Source organism: Paroedura picta, chromosome 4 (genome assembly GCF_049243985.1).
Source record: "Paroedura picta isolate Pp20150507F chromosome 4, Ppicta_v3.0, whole genome shotgun sequence".
In the NCBI taxonomy this organism is placed as follows: Eukaryota; Metazoa; Chordata; class Lepidosauria; order Squamata; family Gekkonidae; genus Paroedura; species Paroedura picta.
Genome location: NC_135372.1, coordinates 100966616 through 100990664, shown reverse-complemented (window position 1 = coordinate 100990664; position 24049 = coordinate 100966616). Strand labels below are relative to the sequence as shown.

Sequence of the window (24049 nt, the reverse complement as noted above, 5' to 3'; positions counted from 1 at the left end):
AAACAAATAATCAAAAGGAGCTTCAAACCCCTTTACAAACATAGTCAGATAATGAATTAACATGGGGAAAAAAGAAAACAAAGAAACCTGAGGCAAGTCCTCAAAAACCCAGAGTTTATAGGGGCTCTATTATATTTATACGTCACGCATACAAACCACAAATGAAGGAAGTTAACAGACGTTTGCCTTAAACTGAGGATAATATATTTTGGAAGTGTTAGTCATTGCAAATCCTATGGAGCCGATGACTAGAATTATACCAGTGGAGGAGTTTTAAAGAAAACCAGAATCCATCACTGTATTTCAACCTGATAAAATCAACAGATTTTTCCCCATCTTTGATTTTCATTTTTGTACTATTTGCTCCTTTAAAAAAAACCCCTCAGTCCTAATATTTTCTGGCATTTCCTATAAATCCTTCCAACAGCAACATATACTGACAATCCTTACGATGTACCTTCAGTGGAAAGAATGTGGAAACCACATGCTGAGGAATGGGTCACACTCGTGTTCCTGCAGAGCACATGTGCAGACATGATTGCTCTCTGCTCATGCTCTGCGATGGAAGACTGTCTCAGACATGGAGGGTTTCATTTTGCAGTGCTGTTATTTTTAGCTCTGTAAACTCAGAAGCTAAATCAAACTTGCTGAAAGCGGCACCATCCATCTCATGCCCAGCACCAAGCAGGGTTGTTTTCCCAGCTGTTGTAGGCTAATTTCTTGTAGGTTCTCCTAAGCACTCTACCTCTAAAACGGTGACATTCAGAAGGCATCAGAGCTCCCAGACTTTGTGGGAAAGCAAATATTGTTCTGTGGAGCTTTTCTGACCCCATGGGGGAGCAGTCACAATTCTCCCCTCAGACCAACTGCTAGAAGTATGGGCTCCTTTCTGAATCAGACACCTGAATTTCACTGCCGACTGTGCCACGTACAGCTTTTCGCTAACAGAACAGTTGTGCTTTGAGAAGACCAGGCTATGGCAATGGCTTCCAAACTGTTCTCACCTGCCATGCTTGTCCAGTGGAAAATTTCCACCAGTTTTCCCACTAACATTTCAACCCTTTGATTTTGCCATCACCAGCTAAGGGGCACTATCAGACCAACATGGCTACCCACCTGAAACTCCCCAACACACATGCGCTTTTGGTAGACATTCAATTTGGAGTCATTGTGCTTTGATCTCCTGGAACACAATTTCTAGTAGTAATTAGAGGCTCCTTAAGTAGAGGTGAGATATACATACTCATATGCAGACTCTATCAGTCAAGTTTCCTCATTTTTCTGACTGGCTGTATGAATAATTTTGATGGATTCAGCTACACTTAATGATTACTGAACACTGAAAACTCTTCTGCATTCAGTCTGACAACTCTCAATGCAAAGTACTGCAAAGTTGTTTAGAGGCTGAAGGGAGAGCAAAATGATGGGATCAACAGGGTGAATCACTTTACACCAGTGTCCAGGGTCTATCTGGCTTTCTCCAGTCTGTTGGCCTGGGCACAACTCACAGCACTTATTTTGATTTATAATGTTCACAGGTGGCTGTAAGGCTAAAATGCTGTTCTAAGAAATGCCCAAATGAAAAACAGAATACAACCACTGCAAATACATGTTTAAATGCCCTGCACCTTTATAAGTAAGGGACTGTTTCATCTTAAATAAATCCCATTGCTCTTCCCGACTTTGACTGAAGGACCTGTAGAAATACAGTATAGTGTTTGTTGGACTGTGAAAGATCTGTAGTGTGCATGATTCTACAGCAGACTTTCCTAGAAGGGTCATCAGAGGAGATATGTAATTAGTATATTTAGGCCAGGAACTTCCTGTTATTTTTCAAATACTCTTCTCCCTTGTCCTGATTGGCTCAATTGGAGACTTCCTGCTCCTTTGAGGTCACCTCCTCCCTGTTTGCCTTCAGATGAAGAAAAACAGTTAATCATTCAGACTGCTAGGCCTCTTTTCTTTCTTTACAAAGTTGTTCCAATTCTCGATAAAGCAATTTATTCTTAAGCAGCTGGTGTGCTACTCCTTTGCATATTTAAACTCTGCCAACAGTGTTGCAGCTAGAGTGCTGGACTAAGACCTGGGAAGTTCAGTGTTTCCTCAGCCAAGATGTTTGTTGAGTGTCTTTTGACCCACTCATTGTTTCTTAGATTATTGTGAAGACAAGATGGAGGAGGAAAGAACCATGTGCATGGCTCAGAACTCCTTGGAAGGAAAGCAGTATGATAGAAATACAGGTTGTCTTGGCCAAACTGATTGTAAAATAAGGATCCAGTCCAATGGTTCTCCAAGCAAGTATATCGAGTTGCCTTTTGTGAACTCAGATCATTTAGCTGGGGCAGGTTACTCTATCTGTTTTCTCACCTCAACCCTTGCTACCTTAAATCCTTTAACTTGAGATGGTGGCAGATGGGCAACAGGATCCACGCAAAGGTCTAACTTCAAACAAAGGATGCCTACATAGAATTATGATTGCTGGATATGATGGTGCTTCATCATCTGGGAAAAGAAAAATGGTTATTTATAGCCCACCTTTCACTATCCGAAGGAATCTCAAAGTGGCTTACATTTGCCTTTCCTTCATCTCCCCACAATAGACACCCTGTGAGGTAGGTGGAGCTGAGAGAGCTCTGAGAGAACTGTAACTGGCCCAAGGCTACCTCTGGAGGAGTGGAGAATCAACCCCGGTTCTCCAGATTTGAGGCCACCACTCTTAACCACTAATGGAAGATATTCTACTTTTATATCCATAGTAACCTGTTCTAAATCTGTGTGAATTAGAAGGCAAAAACTCTAAACAGATAAATAAGTGCACATTGGAGAACACAGTAGATGTGCGGGCTGACAAGGACTCTTTATATGTGACAACAAAACTGTGCCCTCTTGTTGGAATTAAGAATTGAATCAATCATGCAGATATGTGTGCATAGCTTCTATATAATGTTTACTGAGAGAATTAAGGAAGGTATACATATTGGGATATAAACATAACAAAAGCAACAACAGCCCATCTGCTTTCTAACCACACCATCTTGGCTTCTTCAACTCTATGTGAGGGGAAACAAGAGGCACAGGAAACTACCCCTCAAATTTCCTCCCTTTGTGTATGTTATGCTAGCGTTAACTACCCCCATCAACTCAGCTGCAAGCCCCAGTTTGGAACCATTCATGTCAAATTACTTTCCTCCCTAGGTTTGAATTTCAGATTGATTTAGTGTCTCAGTAGGTCAGAGGCAAAGAGGTGAAATCCAACCTGAGCATTAGGAGATCTGATTATATATAGATCATGCTCCTGTTGCAGTTAAAGCACTAACACTGGCCAGAACAACTCCAGCACCCTTGGTGTGCAGCTGGCCTTTGGGCCTAGCTCCATTCATCTTCTAGGCTGTGGGGTTTCATCTAATTAGCACAACATGAAAACCCTTTCCGTGATGTGGTCCACAATAGTAAAATGAGGGGTTTTGTGTGAAAGGACAACAGAATGAAATTCATAGAAAGCTTTTTAAAGATATTACAAAATGATGAAAGGAGAAGAGTTCTTCTCAGTGGTAACCCACACACACTGCATACAGAAGTCACTGATGGATTCAAGCCCGGGGTGTAAACTGCACGGAGCTTTTATTCCAACCCCAGACCAATTCAGTCCCTGCCCTCTACACAGAATGCGATTTCCGTTTGGATTTGGGGTGATTTAAATTTTCCTTCTGCAGCAAGAAGGATTGATCCGGAGTGACCCTACCTTTATTGTGCGATATCTTGGAGTGCTTTTAATCCTGAATATATTATAAAATCGCATTGTTTTGAATCGGGGCTCTCCTCCGTGGTAGAGGACCCGTGATTGGCCACAGGTGGTCATGTGACGAATTTGCCTTAAAGGAGAAGCCCCTAATTTCTCTCAACTTCTGTCGGTCCTGGATTTTTTCTCCCTTCTTTTTCGATCTTCTCCCCCTCCCCTCCAAGAAAAGAAAGAGGCTCCCTGCTTGGCTCCTCTCCCCCCAACCTTCAAGAAAAGAAAGAGGCTTGGCTCCCCCCCCCCCTTCTGAACTACCCTAACCATGTGCAGAAGACTTTCCTGTTTCAATGGGGAGGGGGGGGGAAGAGGAAGATCCGAGTTCAAAGTGATCTGAATTCAACAGGATTGACAATGGAATAAACAAAGTAAATGTAGACTCTGCCCTGGTGACTTTCCTTAAGGGCTCTTAGAGAGCTGATGTCCAAAAGCCTTGCCTGATATACTGGAAAGCTGCTATCCTTCCAAATAGTCCTCATGGAGTTAGCAGCGTTAGTGGTGTGAAATGATATAAGGAAGGTTCACAGGATTCTTCTGGACAGGGCCACTGATAAGACTGTCACAACCTGGTGATGATCAACACAATGTCCATTTACGCACTGGAGGTTTCATGCTGGGCTGTAGGCTGGAGTTTTAGTCATGGCAGGTTGCCCCACCTCTTCCTGCACCCACATGGGGGAGCATTTGCCCGGTGCACTTCATCCGCCCCCAATTTGTGCTCCTGCATGGGAGCTGGGGCAGTGAAGTTCCCAGTGCATAAACGGTCAATGGGTAGTATTTATTTTTACTGTTTGGAGAGAGCCCCCACACACCCAGCAGATTTCTGCCACTCTGCAGCCATCGCACACCACAAAACCTTACCTTTACATTCTTTTACCAATAGCCATGGGGGCGGGGGGGGGGGGTCCTGACCTTTTCAGGTATGGAGTATCCGTTGTGGTTGTCCCTGTCATCTCAGCAAACAGCCCTATTTCTAGTAATCTCTTAGATCTGATGGAGGGTTACGATTGCTTTCCGCTAAAAATGCCAAACCAAAATGTTAACTATATTATGGCAGCTGACACAATACAGAATACATTCATTCTTCTTGCACTTTGTAATCCACCTTGGTTCCCAGTGAGACAAGTAGGGCACAAATAAAATAAATACATTAATAAATTATGACAATCTGCTTGTCGTATTGCTCCAGGCTTGCTTATAAGCTCCTTTTCAGTTTGGTAGTGGTGTTATGTATTATCTCATTTTTTTTTAATGGATATTTGTAAGCTGCCTTGGAACCCATATAAGGGGGGGTATTGCTGCAGATATTTTAATAAGAATAAATCTGCCTTAGCAGAAGTTGGGAAGGGCACAAAGAGCTATGCAAAGGCCTGTAGGCTCACTAGCTTGATGACAGAGTTCCATTCTGCCCTTTTCTCCTTGCTTCTGAGAATTCACTGCCTACGCCTGCCATAGCCTATAGAGAAACCTGCTTTGACTCCCTAAAGCCAAGGCGAGATTCCATGGGGTTGAATAAAGCCTTTGTTTCCATAGTGCTATTAAATCAACCTTACCTTCTAAGTAATAGTGGCCACGGGTGCATTCCTAGGCAGGTCTACTCAGAAGCAAGTCTCAGAAAAATGTTCTTAGGATTGCAGTTAGTAGCCTCTTCCCATCCACCATGTGACACATTGCAATGCATACCTCTGAGAAGTGTTTTCCCCTCTCACTTTCAAAACCCCAGGAATTAAAAAATAAAAGGCTTTTGCTTTTGCCAATGTTTTAAAACTCTTTTTTATTAAAAAAAAAAGTGAATGGAAAAATATAGTGAAATGAAAGCAGTGCTTCCTTTGGATGGGAAAGAAAGGAGCAGAGGAGGGGAAAGATTCAAGCATACATAATAAATACAGTCAAACAGCATCAGAAAAGGGTCATTATGTCATGTTGTGGCCTGGGCTTCCTCTGGCAACCACATCCTTGAAAATATCACAGAGCATGACAAAACCACATGGTTCTTCTATGCAGGGTGGGTGCAGAACCACTCGTAGCCAATTTGCAAGAAATGTCTCTCATGCGATCATCACAGGCTCGCTTATAGGATTGTGATGATCCTATGATGCTGCCAGCCACAGGATTCCAGCCATGAAACACGGCTTCTGCCAGGACAGCGCTGCAAGTCACTGCACCCATCGAGTGTTGGATACTGTTTCAGCTTGCAGACATGGACGTGGAAGTCCTCCATGCCTACAGTACAGGGGGTCTGACGATGGCATGGAAGGAGTGAAAGCTACTTTTGCTGTATATTTCCAGCGAAATGCAGTGTGCTGCCACATGTTCACTCCTCCTTAAAGGCAGGGGGGGGAGGGCTTGGGTGGGGGGTTTGGGAGAAAGACTATAAATAAACCATGGAATCATGATTCTAAGGCCACAAAGGACTATTGCAATTGTTTGCTTCTGGTGCACACAAGCCAGGGAACATCAGCCAAACAGTCTTCTACCATTCCACGCTTCCATGTACTATTCAAAAATATCCAGTTTATCACAGAATCTACATCAGTGGGAGGATCATGGGCATAAACAGCCTACTGTAAAAAAGAGATGTAATAAAACTGTACTTTTAGCAAATTTTCAGTTTTGTAAAATGCATGCTGGCTATGCCCTCCTCCTGCTGTACTAAGCCAGCACAGGGACACTCCTCTAGCCCATTTACAAAAAATATAAATAAAGTCATGAATAGCAGCAGCTTTAAACTCATACTGCAAGCAAACCGTCTGCAGCACAATCGACCCTTCCACCCATTAAACTGAAAGGGACTGGCTCAGGGTTAGCACAAGGTAACAACCCCACCCATTTGCATCTTTTCTTGGGGACAGAGAGCTCAAGATGTTGGTGCTCTGGAACAATTAGCATTCTCATCACTCAGAGCTCTTTTCCAAGTCATCCTAACATCATTTAAAAAATTACCCGTGCATATTCCACTAGAAAACCAGCCCTTTCTATAACTGATCAGAAGACATATGTGCATGTCTGACTTTTCAAAGACAGGGTGGAATATAACTCTCAAAATAAATAAGTAAAATAAATAAAAGGTATGTTGGTTCTCTGACCCCTCCCCAAAATACACACAATAAATAGATATGTATTAAAAAGTTAGGATCTTCACATCTCTGGACATTATTAAAGACAGACTATAGTAATGTTCCTTTGAAAGGACAGGAGGTTGTCAACAGAGGCCTCCTTGGGAAAAGCCAGCTCCTTCCAAAGGCCAAATGACCATTCTACACAACACGGTGACAATAGGAGGATATGAGTTCTTCTGAGGCTCAGTTACTTTACCCTCAAACTTAAATTACTTCACTTCATTGGTTGATCTTGGATCCTAATGAATGAAATGAACAAAATTAACTTCTCTACATTTTCAGATGCAAGAATTAACTGCAGGTTCTGAAAGCCAGTTATACGAATTTAAACTATTCACTGTATTCATAATGATCCTTTCTAGAAAGTTACACAGTAAAAATCAGAAATGATGTCTTGCATAACAAAGGAGAAATTTATAAGTAGACAGTAGAAAAGCCCACCATAAAGGGGAAAGCAAGTCACAGACAAGTTTTTCTGCCTTTAGGACTTCTAAGAATAATTTCAGAGGAATGAATTTTCTCCAACTGTAGTGTTGTGGTGGTGGTAATTGAATCTGCCAAAATCCTTCCTTCCATACTAATGACACGTCTCCCACCCACCCCACATGTGGAATCTGGCAATACTAGGATTCTAGGATCTCCTGTCTCAGTTGTTTGCACAAGCTGAAATGGGTCATAAAGTACAATGGATCAGCAATTAAAGAAAATATGCAAGACTCATATAAGACGCTAATACTTCTTGGCCTAAAACTGCCCTTCTTATTCCTTTTACATACCCATTTGGCAACAGCCCAAAGAACTCTCCAGTGACAAATTTACACAAGCATGTTCTTAATCTGTGTGAGGCCAGCTGCACACATGCAAGTTAGGGTAAGACTTGATGCAGAACCACTTCAAAATGCAGAGGAAGAACACGATTTTTCAAAAATCCATGTATTTGAAAAAAATACCTTACAAATAGAAAACTAGTGAATCAAGGAGGATGCTCTAGTTTAACCCACTCTCTACTATACTAGATTCTACAGTTTGAATTTTTAAAACATAAAACAGCATTATAAATGTCACAACCCTTCCCCAGTCTGAAGTGGTGCAGTCAATTCTATCAGCACAGGTCCCTACCATCTCACTCCATTGCACATACTTGATCCAGCCTGAATTTTTGGATTGGACAGCATAATTCTGGTCTCTCAGCATCCCTTGACTAGCCACATCTAAGCCCAATGTTATGATTACACCTCTCTTTTGCCAGCAATTGTACTTTCAAAAACGGGAGGACATCATCAGACGTGAATACCTCAGCTAGATCGTTTCATTTTAAGACTTCAAAATGTGCCAAGCCCTAATATTTTTACTGTAAAACAAAATTATGTGGCTGATGAGTACTTTGTTTGGATTTCATGAAACAAAAACTGCAGAAGTGCAGCAGAATCCATAACGGAAGATCATTTGCTTTCCCTTTTATGAGACAATCTCCACCAGAGGACCTGATCCTAAGCACTGGGGACTTTGTTCAACTACAGCATTGTTCTGTAAATAACATGGCTTGAATATGTCAAGATGAGGAACTGTGTCTTTCAGCAAGCAACAGGTAAATTTACTCTTGGTACAATTTGATAAAGCCTTGCCAAAATCCTGAAGACTCACTGATTTGCACAGAGGCTTTAGTGCTGTTAAACCATTCCAATAGGCTCCTCTCCAATCTATGTTTTCTCTAAGACTATGGAAAATGTAAAGGCAACTGAATTTTTTTACCCAATGCACAATTCCAAAAAAGAAACAGAACTCTGAAACCAATAAATTAAGACACACGCACACACACACACATTTGCAAAGCTTGTAAGATCTGCAGATGCAATATCAGAATTTCATGTAAGTCCCTGAAGATAACATACTAAAGCAAAAAGAAGAAACAAAACAAATCCAACCAAAGGTATTGAGTTTGCTTGCACCAGAATGGTAGATACTTTCTCCTTAGATCCTGTCTCAGGTGGGGATAACTCCACTGGTAAAAACAACCAGCTAGGACGACAAATCTTTCATACTAAAATGCCCTATTATACTTTTGGACGTATCGGCTGTTCTACAGGAATGGAAATCAAATATCCTTGTGATTTGGATAAGCTGGTGTGATATGTACATTCTATTCCTTCAGTTCTGTGCATATTCCTATGCGGCACAAATTTTCAACAAAGTTCACCTTCAGTGCTGAACTTTTGTCTTCAGAGGTTATCCTTGTGCTCAAGAATGAGCTTTTCAAGGAAAAACAGAACAAGCTTCCTCCAGAGAACACCATTCTGATCTGCTTTGCCATCAGCATCACTTTGCCTGCTTTAAAGGAAAGCTATCAGAGCTCTTCATAGTCTTCACCTGCCTCTCCACAAGCTCTTGCAAAGGAGGAGCAATTATTTGGCCTCTCACAAGCCGTGATGCAACTACACTCCCTACTGCTGAGTTGATGCTGGATGTTTACAAAGATGGCTGTGCCGGGAAAGCAAGTGAAGGGTACATACTCTGAATGAACAAAGGAAGTGAACTGGAAGCCTCCACATTTCTGCCCCCTCTCCGCAGGAAGAAACAAATGCCCCTCAACCCCTGGCATCTGGCTGGCAGAGGAATCAGCTAGGAAGCAGCACATGTTCCAGGAGATAAGTGATGGAGTCCCAGTGTTTCCAGAGGAGGAAGAGAAAAATCACTAGCAGGGTGGTGCTCAGGAGGCGCATGCGGGTCTTCATCAAGGGTGTGATGAAATTGGCAATGGTGGACACGAAGACCAGCAGCACAGCCATCAAGGCCAAGATGACATTGATGAATTTGCCCAGCAGGGCCCGGGCATTGGCATTTTCCACGCCTTCCAGCTGCACTACCTGCTGCTGTTGCTGCTGCAACTCTAGTTTGGTGACACGGGTCAGGCAGGATTCCACAGCTTCCTGTAGCAAGAAAGGAGGGGGGGATAGGACCAACGTTAACAATGTTTTTCTGTTACATACTCTCTTTCTTGAGAGTGGCATACATAGATCTCCCTCCCCTGCTTTATCCTCATAACAATTGTATGAAGTAGATTAGGCTGAAAGAGAGGGGGAGAGAGAGGAAGCAGCCCAAAATTATCCAACCAGATTAGAAGGGAATTTGAACTCAGATCTCTGAGATCCTAGTCTGACACTTTTAACTGCTACACCACAGTGGCTCTCAGGACATCTCAGTCTCATCATTAACAGGGAAGGTTTATTTATTTGACTTGGGCATGATACTACACCAGATGCATGGCGAAAAGGAAGTCCGGTATGCATCTATGATGCACATACTTGGGTTTGTGTCAATGCAGCAACGATCTATATATTGCTTACTTTATAGGAACTACCCTGTGGACCTTCTAAAGAACCTATAGACCTACCCTGTGGACCCACTGAAGCACCTATGGATCCAACATAGCATATGTGGTTTTCAGCCAATATATGGCTTCCACTTAACAATGCTCTCTTCTAAATAAAGCAAATGCCATCAGTCTGACTTAATTTCCCTCCCATTGCCACATGGGGGCAGAAGAATACTCCACACGGCATACTTTTGCTCATTAGAGGCATACATGAGCCTGTATATTATTTACCGTTGAATGAAATAACAGTGACGTACAATGATGGAGCTTTGCCTAGGCGTTATTAAGACAGTGTGGTAGAGTGATTGGAAGACCAAGTTAAAATTCTACATATCTGACTGTTATTCACTATTCTGCCACTGAAGCATTAAGACTAGACTGTATATTGATGATCCAAAGTTACAACTCTTAATGAAGCTCTGCACCCATCAGATCCAAGCCCCGTTCTCCTCCTCTAGGATGACTAGCACCTTTTAAGAACAGTTGCCTTAGGTATCCCAGCATTCACAATCTGCAAACAATCTAAAAACATATAACACAGTTTTACTGCAGTCTGCCTACTAGCTGAACTGTTTTCTGATGAAGGCAGCTTTGATTCTTGAAAATTTAGACCCCAAAAATCTTGTTGATTTCTAAGGCGCTACTGGGCTTGAATCTAGGTGGCTGAACTGGAGACCTCCAGAAATCCATATGAAAAGTATTCTAAGCCTTCTGGAAAAAGAGTATGAGATGCGTACTTAATACATTAAGCACAAACAGAAGGGCTGTCATAGCGGCAGTGCAAGCAACCCATGTTTTCCCATACCTGAATGTCCCTGGCCCTCTCATAGGACTGATAAGCCACTTTCTCCTCCATGCTAGCCAATTCCTGTTTGAGATTGGTCATCTCATTCTGGTGAAGTTCTGTCAGGTCATTCAACTGCTCTTCCAGGCGCTCATATCTGTGTTGGAAGGGAAATGATATAATATGCAGCAGATGAGAACTCTGAGTGATGCAAAAGTTCATGCAGCAGTGCGATATTGCATCATTTAAAGAAGTGAATACTTCGACTCTGGGGCTCTCATGTTGAACACATCAACCATTTTGTTATCCAAAAGCTAAAGCTGACTGGCCAAGACCTATAGATTCTGCTAAAGGATTTCAACACTGAAAATGGAAATTCTGATGGAATTACCAACTACAAACTGCTCCGAAACTTAGTACTGTCCTTGACTCAAAGAGTACGCAAGAATGCATGTCAACCAGGTCAAAGATCCCAGATAACAAATCTAGACAAAGGGTCACATAAGGCAGTAAAAGTCTGTGATGGATTGCACTTTTTAAAAGCTTAGAAGTGCCAGCTGAAGGACTGTGAAGGGTTAATTCTTCACAGATAAACAGAGTCTTGAGTCACAGGCTGTTCCAAGTAATCTGATTGGTTAGTATCAGCTGAACAGAGAAAGACTTCTGAACTGGGGGCTAAGGCGAATTCAGTCTGATTTTAGCCCTAGCTAAGAAGAATTGAGTACTGGCACTTTCAGAATTCAACCCTGACTGAAAACAGTTTAATACAGACAGGAGAACTGGGGAAACTTACAAGGACAAGTGGGTAGTTAGATAGAGACACTCATTCGGGCCAAGGAAAAGACCTTCTAGAGCAACCTTTCTCAAGTTTTTTACCGTTGAGAACCCCCTGAAACATTCTTCAGACTTTGAGAAACCCAAAAACTCCCACCAGGGACCCCTCCCCTTCCCACCCCCACCAGGCCCATCATTGGCCATTCTGGGAGGGGGGGGCAGGTTGACATGACCATATATGGTCATATCACTTGATAAATGTTTAACAAATTTTAAAAAATATATTAAAATTAATTAAATACAGGGCTGTTAAGAAACCCCAGGGTTTCACAGAACCCTGGTTGAGAAGGCCTGTTCTAGAGAGAGAGAGAAATTTCTATACTACCCAATCAAACAGTAAGTTAGTTCTGAAGAGTGCAGAGATCCCTGGTCTGATGTGGTTAGAAACTGCCTGTGGAAACCTTAAGAGTCAGCTAAAAAATCAAGATGAGTACTGGTATTTCAAGAAATGGGATCCGGGTACTGGAATTAGTGTACCAGCCATCTGGAAACAAAAAAAGTCAGAGACTACTCAAAGAAAGTGTATTGAATGTTTATGGAAAACACTAGAACAAAAGCCTCTCAACACAGAGATTTAAGTTACTGTGAAAAGCTTAAGAAACTCTCATTAGCCTAAAGTCTGTGCATGCATGGATTTTACCATAGAAATTTTCAACCCCTGATTTCATCTGACAAAAAAGAATAGGAATACCATAGGACCACTGCGAGGACAAGAAAGTGAAATTATAACAGATGATGAAGAAAGGGCTGAACTGCTTAACTCCTATTTCTCCTCAGTCTTCTCTTGTGAGGGAAATAGTGATCAATGGCAAAAACGTAACACAACACGGGGGACGGGAATGATGGCCTAGGATCACTGTTGGAGCAGTCCACAAACATCTAGTTTCTTTAAATGAAACAAAGTCTTCTGGGCCAGATGAACTGCATCCAAGGGTTCTAAAAGAACTTGCAGATGTCATCTCTGAACCTCTGTCCATTATTTTGACACTTCTTGGAAAACAGATAAGGTGCCAGACGACTGGAGGCAGGCAAATGTTGTCCCCATCTTCAAGAAAGGGAAAAAGGAGGATCTGGGTAATTATCGACCTGTCAGCTTGACATCTGTAGCTGGCAAAATTTTGGAACAAATAATCAAACGGTCCTTGAGCAGCTGGAACTGAGAGCTGTGATTTCTAAGACTCAGCATGGGTTTTGCAAGAACAAGTCATGTCATACCAACCTTATCTCTTTTTTCGAGAAAGTGACTACCTTGCTGGATCAGGGGAATGTTGTAGACATAGTTTATCAGGATTTCAGTAAAGCTTTTGATAAGGTTCCACATTATATTCTTGTTCACAAGTTAGTAAAATGTGATATGGATCCTAATTCTGTCAGGTGGATCAATAACTGGTTGACAAATCATACCCAGAGGGTACTTGTTAATGGTTCAGCATCTTCTTGGAAAAGAGTGACAAGTGGAGTGCCCCAAGGATCTGTCCGGGGGCCTGTGTTGTTCAACATATTTATAAATGATTTGGATGACGGACTAGAGGGGATACTTATTAAATTTACAGATGATACTAAGCTGGGAGGGGTAGCAAACACAACTGAAAATAGCAACAGAATACAGGATGATCTTGATAGGCGCAAGAAGTGGACTAAACTGAATAAAATGAAGTTCAATAGGGACAAATGTAAATTTCTGCATTCAGGTAGGAAAAACCAAATACACCAATATAAGATGGGAGAGACTTGTCTTGGCAGTAGCATGTGCGAAAAGGATCTAGGAGTCTTAGTGGACTATACATTGAACATGAGTCAGCAGTGTGACTCGGTGGCTAAAAAGGCAAATGGGATTTTGGGCTGTATCAAACGAAGTATCGTGTCCAGATCACGGGAGGTGATGGTACCGCTTTACTCTGCTCTGGTTCGGCCTCACCTGGAGTCCTGTGTTCAGTTTTGGGCACCCCAGTTGAAGAGGGATGTTGACAAACTGGAATGTGTCCAGAGGAGGGCAACAAAGATGGTGAGGGGTTTGGAAACAAAGATGTATGAAGAAAGGTTGGGGGGGGGGGGCTTGGTCTGTTTAGCCTAGAGAGGAGACAACTGAGAGGGGATCCGATAACCATCTTCAAGTATCTAAAAGGGTGCCATATGGAGGATGGAGCAGAATTGTTCTCTCTTGAACCAGAGGGACAGACCAGAATGAATGGGATGAAATTAATTCAAAAGAAATTCAATCTAAACATCCGGAAGAAGTTCCTGACAGTTAGAACGGTTTCCCAGTGCAACAGGCTTCCTTGGGAGGTGGTGGGTTCTCCATCTTTGGAAATTTTTAAACAGAGGCTAGATAGCCATCTGATGGAGAGGCTGATTCTGTGAAGGGGTGGCAGGTTACAGTAAATGAGCAATTGGGATGTGAGTGTCCTGCATAGTGCAGGGGGTTGGACTAGATGACCCATGAGGTCCCTTACAACTCTATTATTCTATGATTCTATATTAAATAAAATATGTTTTTATTTTTGAATTTCAAAATTCCTCAAGAGCAAGTTGTTTAAGTTAAAGCAGGCTCCTGATTCTTCCCTTAGGTTCGTGGGCTGAGTCCTGCTATGACAGGGCAGAACAGCCAGAGTTCTTCAGCAAACGCAATACTAGGGTGGCTCAATCAATAAAGGGAAAGCCTTACAAGGAATCACATACGATGAGTCATCCACCCTCTCAGGTACCTTATCGAAAGATCAGAGGTTATGGATCAGAATTAATGTCATGCAATTGCACACAGTGCACGAGTAACATTCCTGCACTTACCACAGACCACTGGGACCTGAATGGGCAATACAAACCTATGGACAACCAGTCCATAACACATTTCAGACACATGTTTGCTTCCCCCTACCCCACCTTTATATATCATTAAACCACTTTAATTAATCATCAGTAAAGGAAACATCAGTAAAGGAAATGAATGAAAGCATCCCATGAATTGTCTGACTCTTTAAAGTATTTTTTTCTTTTAAAGTGCCAGGGGGGTCATAAAATTTATTATGTATCATTTTATTTAAAACATTTCTAAGCCACCTTTCAACTCAAATAGGGGCCCCAAAGTGACAAATGTCAAGGCATTAACACATTTAAGACATTAAAATTACATGCGTAATAAAAACATATGGATAAGAGTCAATAACTTTACTGGGGGCACACTAAATTGGAAAGCATTGGGTGGGAACCCCAGACCAAGACTGTGTACTTCATAATGTTTGTAGAGGCTTCATAACTGTCTTTCCCAGGACCTCAAAGATACAAATGAAGATGAATGGAAAATACCAGGGAAGGGGGAGCAGTCTGTGATAAAGGCTGGCTGTGGGAACAGGGAGCTCTATTTTCCACGCTATCATTGATAAAATAACGTGCAGGGGATTTCCCAGCTTTTTAAAAAAGCTGGGGAGGAGGAATTTAAGCATTATTGAAGTACAACATGGGAATCATTCATAACCACCATTTATAACCATAAAAACACATATCTGTCACATACATTTATAGCCATTGTGATCCATATATGAATCTTCATTATGACAGTTATGCTGGATGAGTGGGAGTCTCCACATATATCACTTTCCTTGTGAGCCGTCATTTAGGGGGGCATTCTCCCTGTGATATCTAGTTTGGTCTTCCACGTCCTTAGACTAGTCAATCACAATCAGAGTTACTAACCCAAAGAGGATCAGGACAGAGTACCTGGCAAACCTCCCTGCTATGCCCCCAGAAGTCACATTTTTACAATGTACATGGCATCACTAATAAAAGAAAATGCTTGTTAAAATTAAAAGTTAGTTGCATTTTTTGTGTGTGCCATACCTTGCCTGAGCAAAACAAAGAAGCATTCATCTCAGCTGTCATAAAGCCTACCATACAAAACAGCCATTATCCTCAGGGGAAATGATCTTGTGATTTGGAGATCACCTATAACTTTGGTAGATCTCCAGGTGCCACCAGAAGATTGGCAATCCCTAACCCTAACCTGAGAATATATTTTCCCAGGGTCAGAAACGGTTGCCACGGCAATGGGAAACCTGGAGAAAAAGGAATCCTTATCCTTGCACTGGGTTCAGGTGTAGTAGCTCTTGTCTAGGGAAGCCAGCCTCCAGGTGGGAAAGAGAACAGAATCCGAAGGCAAACTGATCTTAAGAGGCAGTAAATCAAAGGACAGGATCAGTGCAAGGCATGTAAAAAAATATTCTTAAGTCAAATCAAAGAATCTGAGTCTTTAATGAAAAAATTGGAGCCAAGTAAAAAAAAAACAACTCTGGAATCTGTTAACCATTTCCATGATGCTGTAAGTTAATTTTCACACCTTGCCTATATTAACTGATTACTTCCATTCCGTGATATTGTATCTGAGGAATTGTGCATGCACATGAAAGCTCATACCTTGAATAAAACTATGACTCCAAGTCAAATTTCCCACGTTGAAATTTCTGCACTTAATGAATACATATGCATACAAACTGGTTATGTAGCAATGAAGGCATTCTTGTGTGGAACTAGGTAATATTTAAATGCAACTTAGAAGTATAAATGCTCTCTTGCTGGAGGGTGTGGCTTTGCTATGTGTTCTAGTGTAGTTGAGGGATAGATCATTTTTGTTATTTCTTTTCACTGCTGAGAAAGCACAGGATACCATCTAGCTATGTTGGCATTGCGTCGTCCATGGTAATGCACTGGCATTAAATCTGAGCTATAAGAAAACTTCAGTGCATTCACATTGATTTATGCTGCACATTATTTTGACTGGTCCTCATAAAGTGAATTATATGATATATGGTAAATAAAATGTAAATTAAATATACATTTAATAAAATATACATTAAATATACATTTGATTTTTAGAATTAAAAAAATAACCTTATACCAGAAACCAGGATCTATCAGGAGAAGAAATAGCCCTCTGGCTAGTATGAAAAAATATTAAATTTCAGTTCAAGGATGCCTTGAGTTTTAATCTCCTTTCTCAATCTAGTGATCCTGCCAAAAAAATAATTAATCCCAAAACTCGTCATGTTCAAGAACCTTTCCTGGCTCCCAAACTGCTAAGGTTAGGGCATAAACGGGACACCCTCCTTATTGCCTGTTCCTCTGGTTTTAAATAAATAAATAAATAAATAAATAAATAAATAAATAAATAAATAAATAAATAAATAAATAAATAAATAAATAAATAAATAAATAAATAAATAAATAAATAGAACAATACATTGTCAATAAATTTGCCAGCTGACTGCAAAAGTTAATCTTAAACCAGCAACTTCATATGTTTCACCCACAGCATCACCCTTTGTTAGACCCACAAACTAATAGCAGGCCAACAAATCCTGGTCCACAATTCAAGAAAACTAAGAATGCATGCACTGGACAGTTTCCCATTTGGGAGAACCATGAAAGTATGCAGTGACCCACCTGTAACGCTCCTCTTGCAAGCACTGTGTCATGTAAGTATAGTCTCGCTGTAGCTGAGCTTTGAGATCTTCCATGGAATCCTCAAGATGTGACTGAATGTCCTTTATTTCTCGCAGTTCTTCTAAGATGGTATCAAAATTATAGTGGTGACTGTCCAAGGTATTAGATTTGGGGCTGCCTAAACCAGCAGGGCCTGCCCCAGAGTTACTACCTGCTGCTGAGCCAGAAGTGGCACTGGAACACTCATCATCACTGCCATATTTAGGACTCGATACTAAGGTGGCACTGCCACTGAGAGTCCGTGAGGCCTCTTCAGGGTGCCCATCATCCAAAGTGTCCTTTAAGTGAGCAATGTTATCTGCACTGCCAAATTTGTTGCGAATTAAGCTTGCAAACTCACGAGGTTTAGAGACCACAGCTGTATGTGTGGCCTGGGAAAGGCCTGACAGTCCACCCTTGACACCTTCCACCACACCCCCTCCAAAGCCACTGATGCTGGAGCGGACATTGGCCCCTACATCCTTGAGGCCCTGATGCATGTCCCGGAAGACATCTTTGGGCTGGCGTGAGGGTCCATTTTGTTCAATTTCCTTTAGCTTTCTGTGGTAGTGTTCAAGCTTCTTATGCAACTGGGCAATGGTCTGAGCTGATTTTTGGTTCTTTTTCTCAAAGACCTGCTTGATCCGAGAAGCCTGCTGCTTGTCAGCATTGTTGGCAAGTTTCAGGTACTCAGCCACATTGTCATCTCGTGCCTCCTGCTCAATCTTGATCTGCTCAGTGATCTTGAGGATCTTCTGGTGAAGATGGTCAATGGCAGCTTTTGTCCTTTGTGGATCTGGGTTGCCATCTGGCACATCAAGGCAGATGTTTCCATCAGTATCACCCTGGCTTGTGTTAGAAGGCAGACTGAGCTGGCTTGCATCCCCTTTATCCAACTGTGAGGAAAAAGACAGAGCATGGAAAGATATTAGGAAAGGTTCTGATGAATACTCTCTTCTCCTGGATCCATGCAGGAGAACGATAGATGAACAAGAGAAAGTAATATTCATGAATTACTGAGAATAGTTAGCTATATGGAGACAGGTAATGAGAGGATAAGAAGAATGTCATTGAATAACAAATGTTTAATTGATTAATCTCTGGGTTTTAATTTGGTTACTTCATATAATATATACGAATGTGAATGCTACCAAAACATGCCACAATTTTTTAAAAAGATGATAACCTAAAACAAAAACACTTCTAAAAGGAATCTTTGTACTTAATATTTGCTTTTTCAACAATGCAGAATTACAGATCATTCCTTAACCCACTAGAGAAAATTGCATAACAGGAATGTTCAAATGCCATCACTATTATGAAAAAATCAGATTTAAATATATTAGCTTTGCTGTCAGCTGGTCCCCATCTGCTTTAGCTTTCTGCAGTTCCTTATTGTTACTAGGAGACCTATTAACTCAAAAGCAAAACTCCTGGTATCTTTTGATTCAAATCGGTAGAAGAAAACCAATTATGCATTCCTTTCTCATTCTGTGCGGAAAATAAGAAGATAGCAGTCATATCCAACATGGAAGTGTGTCCTTCCATCTCAACTCCACAGATTAATTGGGAGCCTACTTTAATCTGCAGCTAAAGCTTTAATTAATTACTCTACTAATGAAATAAAAGCTTGAGCAAGCCCTAGTGAAACTCAACTGGTATGAACAAATAAGTAGATGGATGTTGAATATTTTTTGCTCTATTTGGAAATCTAAAACTCATCAACAATCTGGTTAAAACCTTGAAAACTTGAAAAATCAGAACTCTTTTTAATTGTTTAATGATTTTGCTGGTATAATGAGTCAGTGATCTGTGAATTGTTCTCTTGATTTACTTTCCCTTCGCTGGTCAGAAGGACTGTTTCATAGCACTTTGCATTCAGCTTGATCAAATTGCTCAAGGAAAGGAAATTAGAAAGCAGAAAACACAGAGTCAAACTTCGTGACAAGCAATGTACAAAGTCATAAGCAAAACTAAAACTAACAGTGAGACGTCATATCAAAATACTCTTCAGGTATTTCATATAGGGTTGCCAACCTCCAGGTGGGGCTTAGAGATCTCCTGGAATTATAACCGATCTCCAGACTGCAGAGATCAATTCCCCTGGCGAAAATGGCTGCTTTGGAGGGTGGACTCCATGGCCTTAAACCCCTTCGAGGTAACTCCCATTCCCAAGCGGCCAACCTCCCCAAGTTCCACCCTGAAATCTCCAGGAATCTAGTGCCTCCTTTGTGTTAACTAATAGTTATATTATTAATTATATTATTCAGAATTTGAGAAGCCTCTCGCCCTCCAGAGGCCTGGTGTGCATACAAAGTTATATCAGAAGTTATCAAGCCTTTGATGCAATCCCAAACAGCAGGTTTAGAAGAAGGTGACACTGCTTAGTACAGCACTACTTGTTGTTTGCCATCTTTGAACACAAGGACCCTAAGGATCACTGCTCTCCTTCCTTAAAAAGTAAAACACTCTAAACTTGCCACTCACTGATTTGTAATACATTTTTGTCTACATTAAATCCACTGGGATGCATGCATGAAACTCAAGGAGGTCAGGAGCAATCTGAATTTCTCCCAGCACATAGGTTTGTCAACTTCCAGGAGATCTCCCAAAATTACAGCTGATCACCAGACTACAGGCATCAATTTCCCTAGAGATAATGGCTGTTTTGCAAGATGGACTTTATGGCATTATGCCCACGGAGTCCATTCCCCTCCACATACTCTGTCCTTATATCTCTAGAAACTGTTCAACCATTTTATACCTAAGCAAGGCTCTACGTCAGAGAATACACAAGTCAGCTCTCCTAGTGTGACTTTAAAATTACTATGCCAACCAATCCAAAGATACTGATTATAAAAATTTGTGTTAACTGAACATCAAAGAACATTATTTTACCATTAAGCAAACAAGGCTGTTGTAGAGTTGTTTACATTAAATTCCCCTCCTATTAAAGCTACTATCCAGCTGGCAGCTTGACAGTGTGGAGGGGCAAGAAGCTGCAATATACTATTGTGCAATTGTGTGCAGAAGATATCTCGCTATTTTGACCTTTGTTCAGAAATGCCCATATTACTATTGATGGTTCCTTTAGTTATGTGGGTGACCAAATTGTACCCATGACAGTTGAATAGCAAAAACAAAGCCATGATTACATGCAGTTATATGACTAATATAATTGTCTGAACATATTTTACAGAGCTAAACATGTACATAATTTAATCCCTTTTCAAATGTGAATTTTCAGCACAGTAACAAAAAGACTTCTAAAGTTTTCAGTTCTATAGATGTGGAAATTCAGGTGCTTGTTAAAATCAATTATGAAACTATGAAAAAACCCACCCACAATGGTACCATCTTAACTATTGGTTGCTCTAATATTTTGAAATAACCACTCTGGGTGGAGCGCTGTCCAGGACACCTTCGGGTGTCTGGCCTGTGCTTCAACCTGCACGGGCAAAGCTGGGCATGCCCAGATTGGACTGGCCCTTGGAGCACCCACCTCCAGACGCTGCCTGGCTGACGAGGAGGGTGCTCCCATGGTGCTGTGCCTTCACCGCCAATCAGCCCACCTGCCAGCCAGATGCAGTAGCCATGGCAGGCCAACCAGCAGCGTGGCCATTGCACCACCCACCAGTGCAACTGCATCCTCGGCCGCCACACGCCGGACTGACCAGCTGTGGGGCCGTGCCCCTAGCTAGCAGCACGATGCCCCGCTTGACCACTGTGCGCCCAATGCCCGCCTGCCAACCTGTTGGCCCCACTGCCAGCTCCTACAGTAGGTCAGGCACCTGCTAGCGCCCATTGCATTCCTGGATGCAACAGGCTTGCAGGCTAGTAAGTAAATATTTCACCAACATTAGGATCATATTGTGATAGATAAAGACATACTAGACTATCAGGGAGAGTTATTGTTTTGCAAAAAAAAATATGCTGGGAGTGATTGAGGGCAAAAGAAGAAGGGGACGACAGAGAATGAGGTGGCTGGATGGAGTCACTGAAGCAGTTGGTGTGAACTTAAATGGACTCCGGGGAATAGTAGAGGACAGGAAGGCCTGGAGGATCAATGTCCATGGAGTCGCGATGGGTCGGACATGACTTTGCACCTAACAACAGACTATCGGGGAATCCTGCTCACCTTTCTTTCCATCTATAGACATTGCCTGGAAAGAGCACAACATTATAGTTAGTTTACCAGGTGTTGAAATTTACAAAGGTTGCTTTTGAATCAGTCTCTCGTACATATTTGCAAAACAAGGTAAACGATGAATATCTCAAAAATACAGCTGAAGGATCATTTTCTTCAAACACATTCAAACCAAAACTACTTTGAGTGCCCAATGGCAGACCTTGATTCATTATCCCATGTTCTCTTTTATTGTCTAAAATATGAAGCAGAAAGAAAAAATGAATTTTGAAATGTCCATCCTTTTCTGATAATGCAAGACTAAGATTGTTTTTGAGAAGTTTATGTCAGTACTAGGGTTGGGCGCTTGGGCATCCGAAGCGGTCGCTTGCACCCCAAGCAGCCAGCGCGGGTGTCGAAGTGCCAGTCAGCGCACACACTTTTCGGGTACAAGTGGCCGCTTCGGATGCCCAAGCGCCCAACCCTGGACAGTACTGTGTTGTTGATGTAGCAAACTTCTGTTTTACTGTTTTTTTTAATTCTTGAATGTATAGGTGCATTGTTTATGAGCTATTAAATCTTAATAAAACAAAATGAAAACTGAAAATTTACATGATACCATTTGCAAACAAGTTTTCAGTTTGATATCAGAACTTCTGTCTTCAACATTTTTACTAACATATTTACTTGAAATGTCAACAGTAAATGGAATATTTGATTACATTCCAATGCTTCTATATTCTGAAAAATTTATATCTTAATGAACTTGTCCCAAGGTCACACTATCTGGTCTATGACAGAATTCGGTCTAGAGCAAGGTGTAGTCTGCAATCCATTTTGATTTTGGGTGCTTTAAATTTTCCCTCTGCAACATGCCTGATTGATCAGGAGTGACCCTGCTTTCCCCAGCGATATCCATCCAGTAGATATAAGCCTCAATATTTGAAAAACTGGCATCAGTAAGTGTGCAGATTTTTGCTTTTTGCAAATTAACTCTCTTTGTGCCTCATAGCAAAGCAGTTTTCCCTGACTGGCCAGGGCATCAGTTCAAAGACTTCCTGCAAGGCTTGTCTTAAAGTGACTGTGCTCCAAAAGCCCTAAATTCTCTCAGCAGAGATTTGCTCTTGGATTTATTTCCCCCTCCTCTTCTGTCTCCAATCCTCTCTCCTCCCACTCCGTTCAAGAAAAGAAAGAGACTCCTGCTGCACTTGGCTCCCCTCCCTGTTCTGAGCTTCCCCAATCAAGTGCAGAACACTTTGTTTCAATTGGGGGGTGGGGACAGAGGAAGACCTGAGTTCAAATCAATCCGAATTCAGCAGGATCCACAATGGAAAAAACCAAGTGAGTGCAGAATCAGCCCAAGTGTCTAAAGCAGTGGTCCCCAACCTTTTTATCACCGGGGACTACTCAACGCTTGACAATTTTACTGAGGCCCGGTGTGTGTGTGTGGGGGGGGGTAGTTTAACTTATGACAATGACAAGTTAATGGGAACCCTGAGCTTGTTTCTCTGCAACGAGATAGTCCCATCTGGGAGACAATGATACCCGAAGTGTGTTGTAAAGGGCCGGGGGGGGGGGGGATGAAGTAAAGGGCCGGGAGGAGGGGAAGAAGGCGTCCTTCGCGGCCCACCTCCAATTAGTTGACGGACCACATGTGGTCAGCGGCCCACAGGTTGGGGATTGCTAGTCTAAAGTCTCTCTGCTTGTTCCCCAAATACAGTACTACAAGTAGGCTAGGAATCGCATTTAGCTTGGTTCTCAGCTTGATGGGCCATCCATCATCTGTGGGACTTGGATTGCTGCCTAATGTTGCTGAGTACTGGCCTCAAGTTATACTTTTGTTTCCTAGCTTCTAAAACAACATATCAACATTTTACAATATCTTTATCATGAGATCAGTCTTCCTGGGTCCTATTTTTCATGCTTGCTGAAATAGGCTACAAATTATCCCATTATCTCCCATGAATTGATGAGATTTTAGCTCAAAATGTCAAGTCAAAATTGCTAGCTCTCCAGAAAGAGCTGAACATTCTTTTGATAGATGGATTAATTATGTCCCTAAGAGTTCTTTCTTGGGGAACAAAGCTACTGGTTTGTTACTTCAAATCATACACCAAGCCAACCTTTACAGCCTACCTTACAATGTCCATCTGGTTCTAGCACTCTCTTCATTCTCATAGTCTTGCTGCAGAGCAAAGGGAGATCCCAAACAAAGAAAAATCACAAGGAAACAACATCAAGGCTACACAGAGAGCCACTGGAGACCTGCCCTAGCTACTGTTATCTTTCTGCTTCAGGCATCCTACTGTATTTGTGGATGACAGAGGAAAGCAGAAGGCAAATATACAACCCACATATGACATCATACAGAGCAACCACAAACTTGCCTCAGCCTTATTAGATCAACATTTAAAAAAAAATGCAGACTTTAAGAAAGCCTGCTTGCTTATTTTAGCTCCCGTGCTACTTGTGTGTGTGTGTGTGTGTGTGTGGGGGGGGGGGGTTTCCAGGATTCTGAAAACAAATGTTTCTCCTGGTCTTTTATTGA

The 24049-nt window shown here is 41.8% G+C and overlaps 1 protein-coding gene across 14 annotated transcripts in view; it reads right to left on the bottom strand.

Moving 5' to 3' along the window:
• Positions 1 to 203: 203 nt before the first annotated feature.
• TMCC2 (transmembrane and coiled-coil domain family 2) overlaps positions 204 to 24049 on the bottom strand; it is a 96862-nt gene continuing 73016 nt past the window's right edge. For 13 of the 14 annotated variants that reach the window (XM_077334703.1, XM_077334702.1, XM_077334706.1 and 10 more), the window contains 3 exons: positions 17337 to 18271; positions 11091 to 11226; positions 204 to 9839 (listed from right to left, as the gene is read on the bottom strand). In XM_077334703.1, coding sequence (XP_077190818.1) covers positions 9528 to 9839; positions 11091 to 11226; positions 17337 to 18271 — 1383 coding nt within the window. In that variant the 3' untranslated portion in view covers positions 204 to 9527. Of the gene's footprint in view, positions 9840 to 11090; positions 11227 to 17336; positions 18272 to 23637; positions 23798 to 24049 lie in introns of those variants that run through there. The other variant, XM_077334709.1, reaches the window with a different exon arrangement.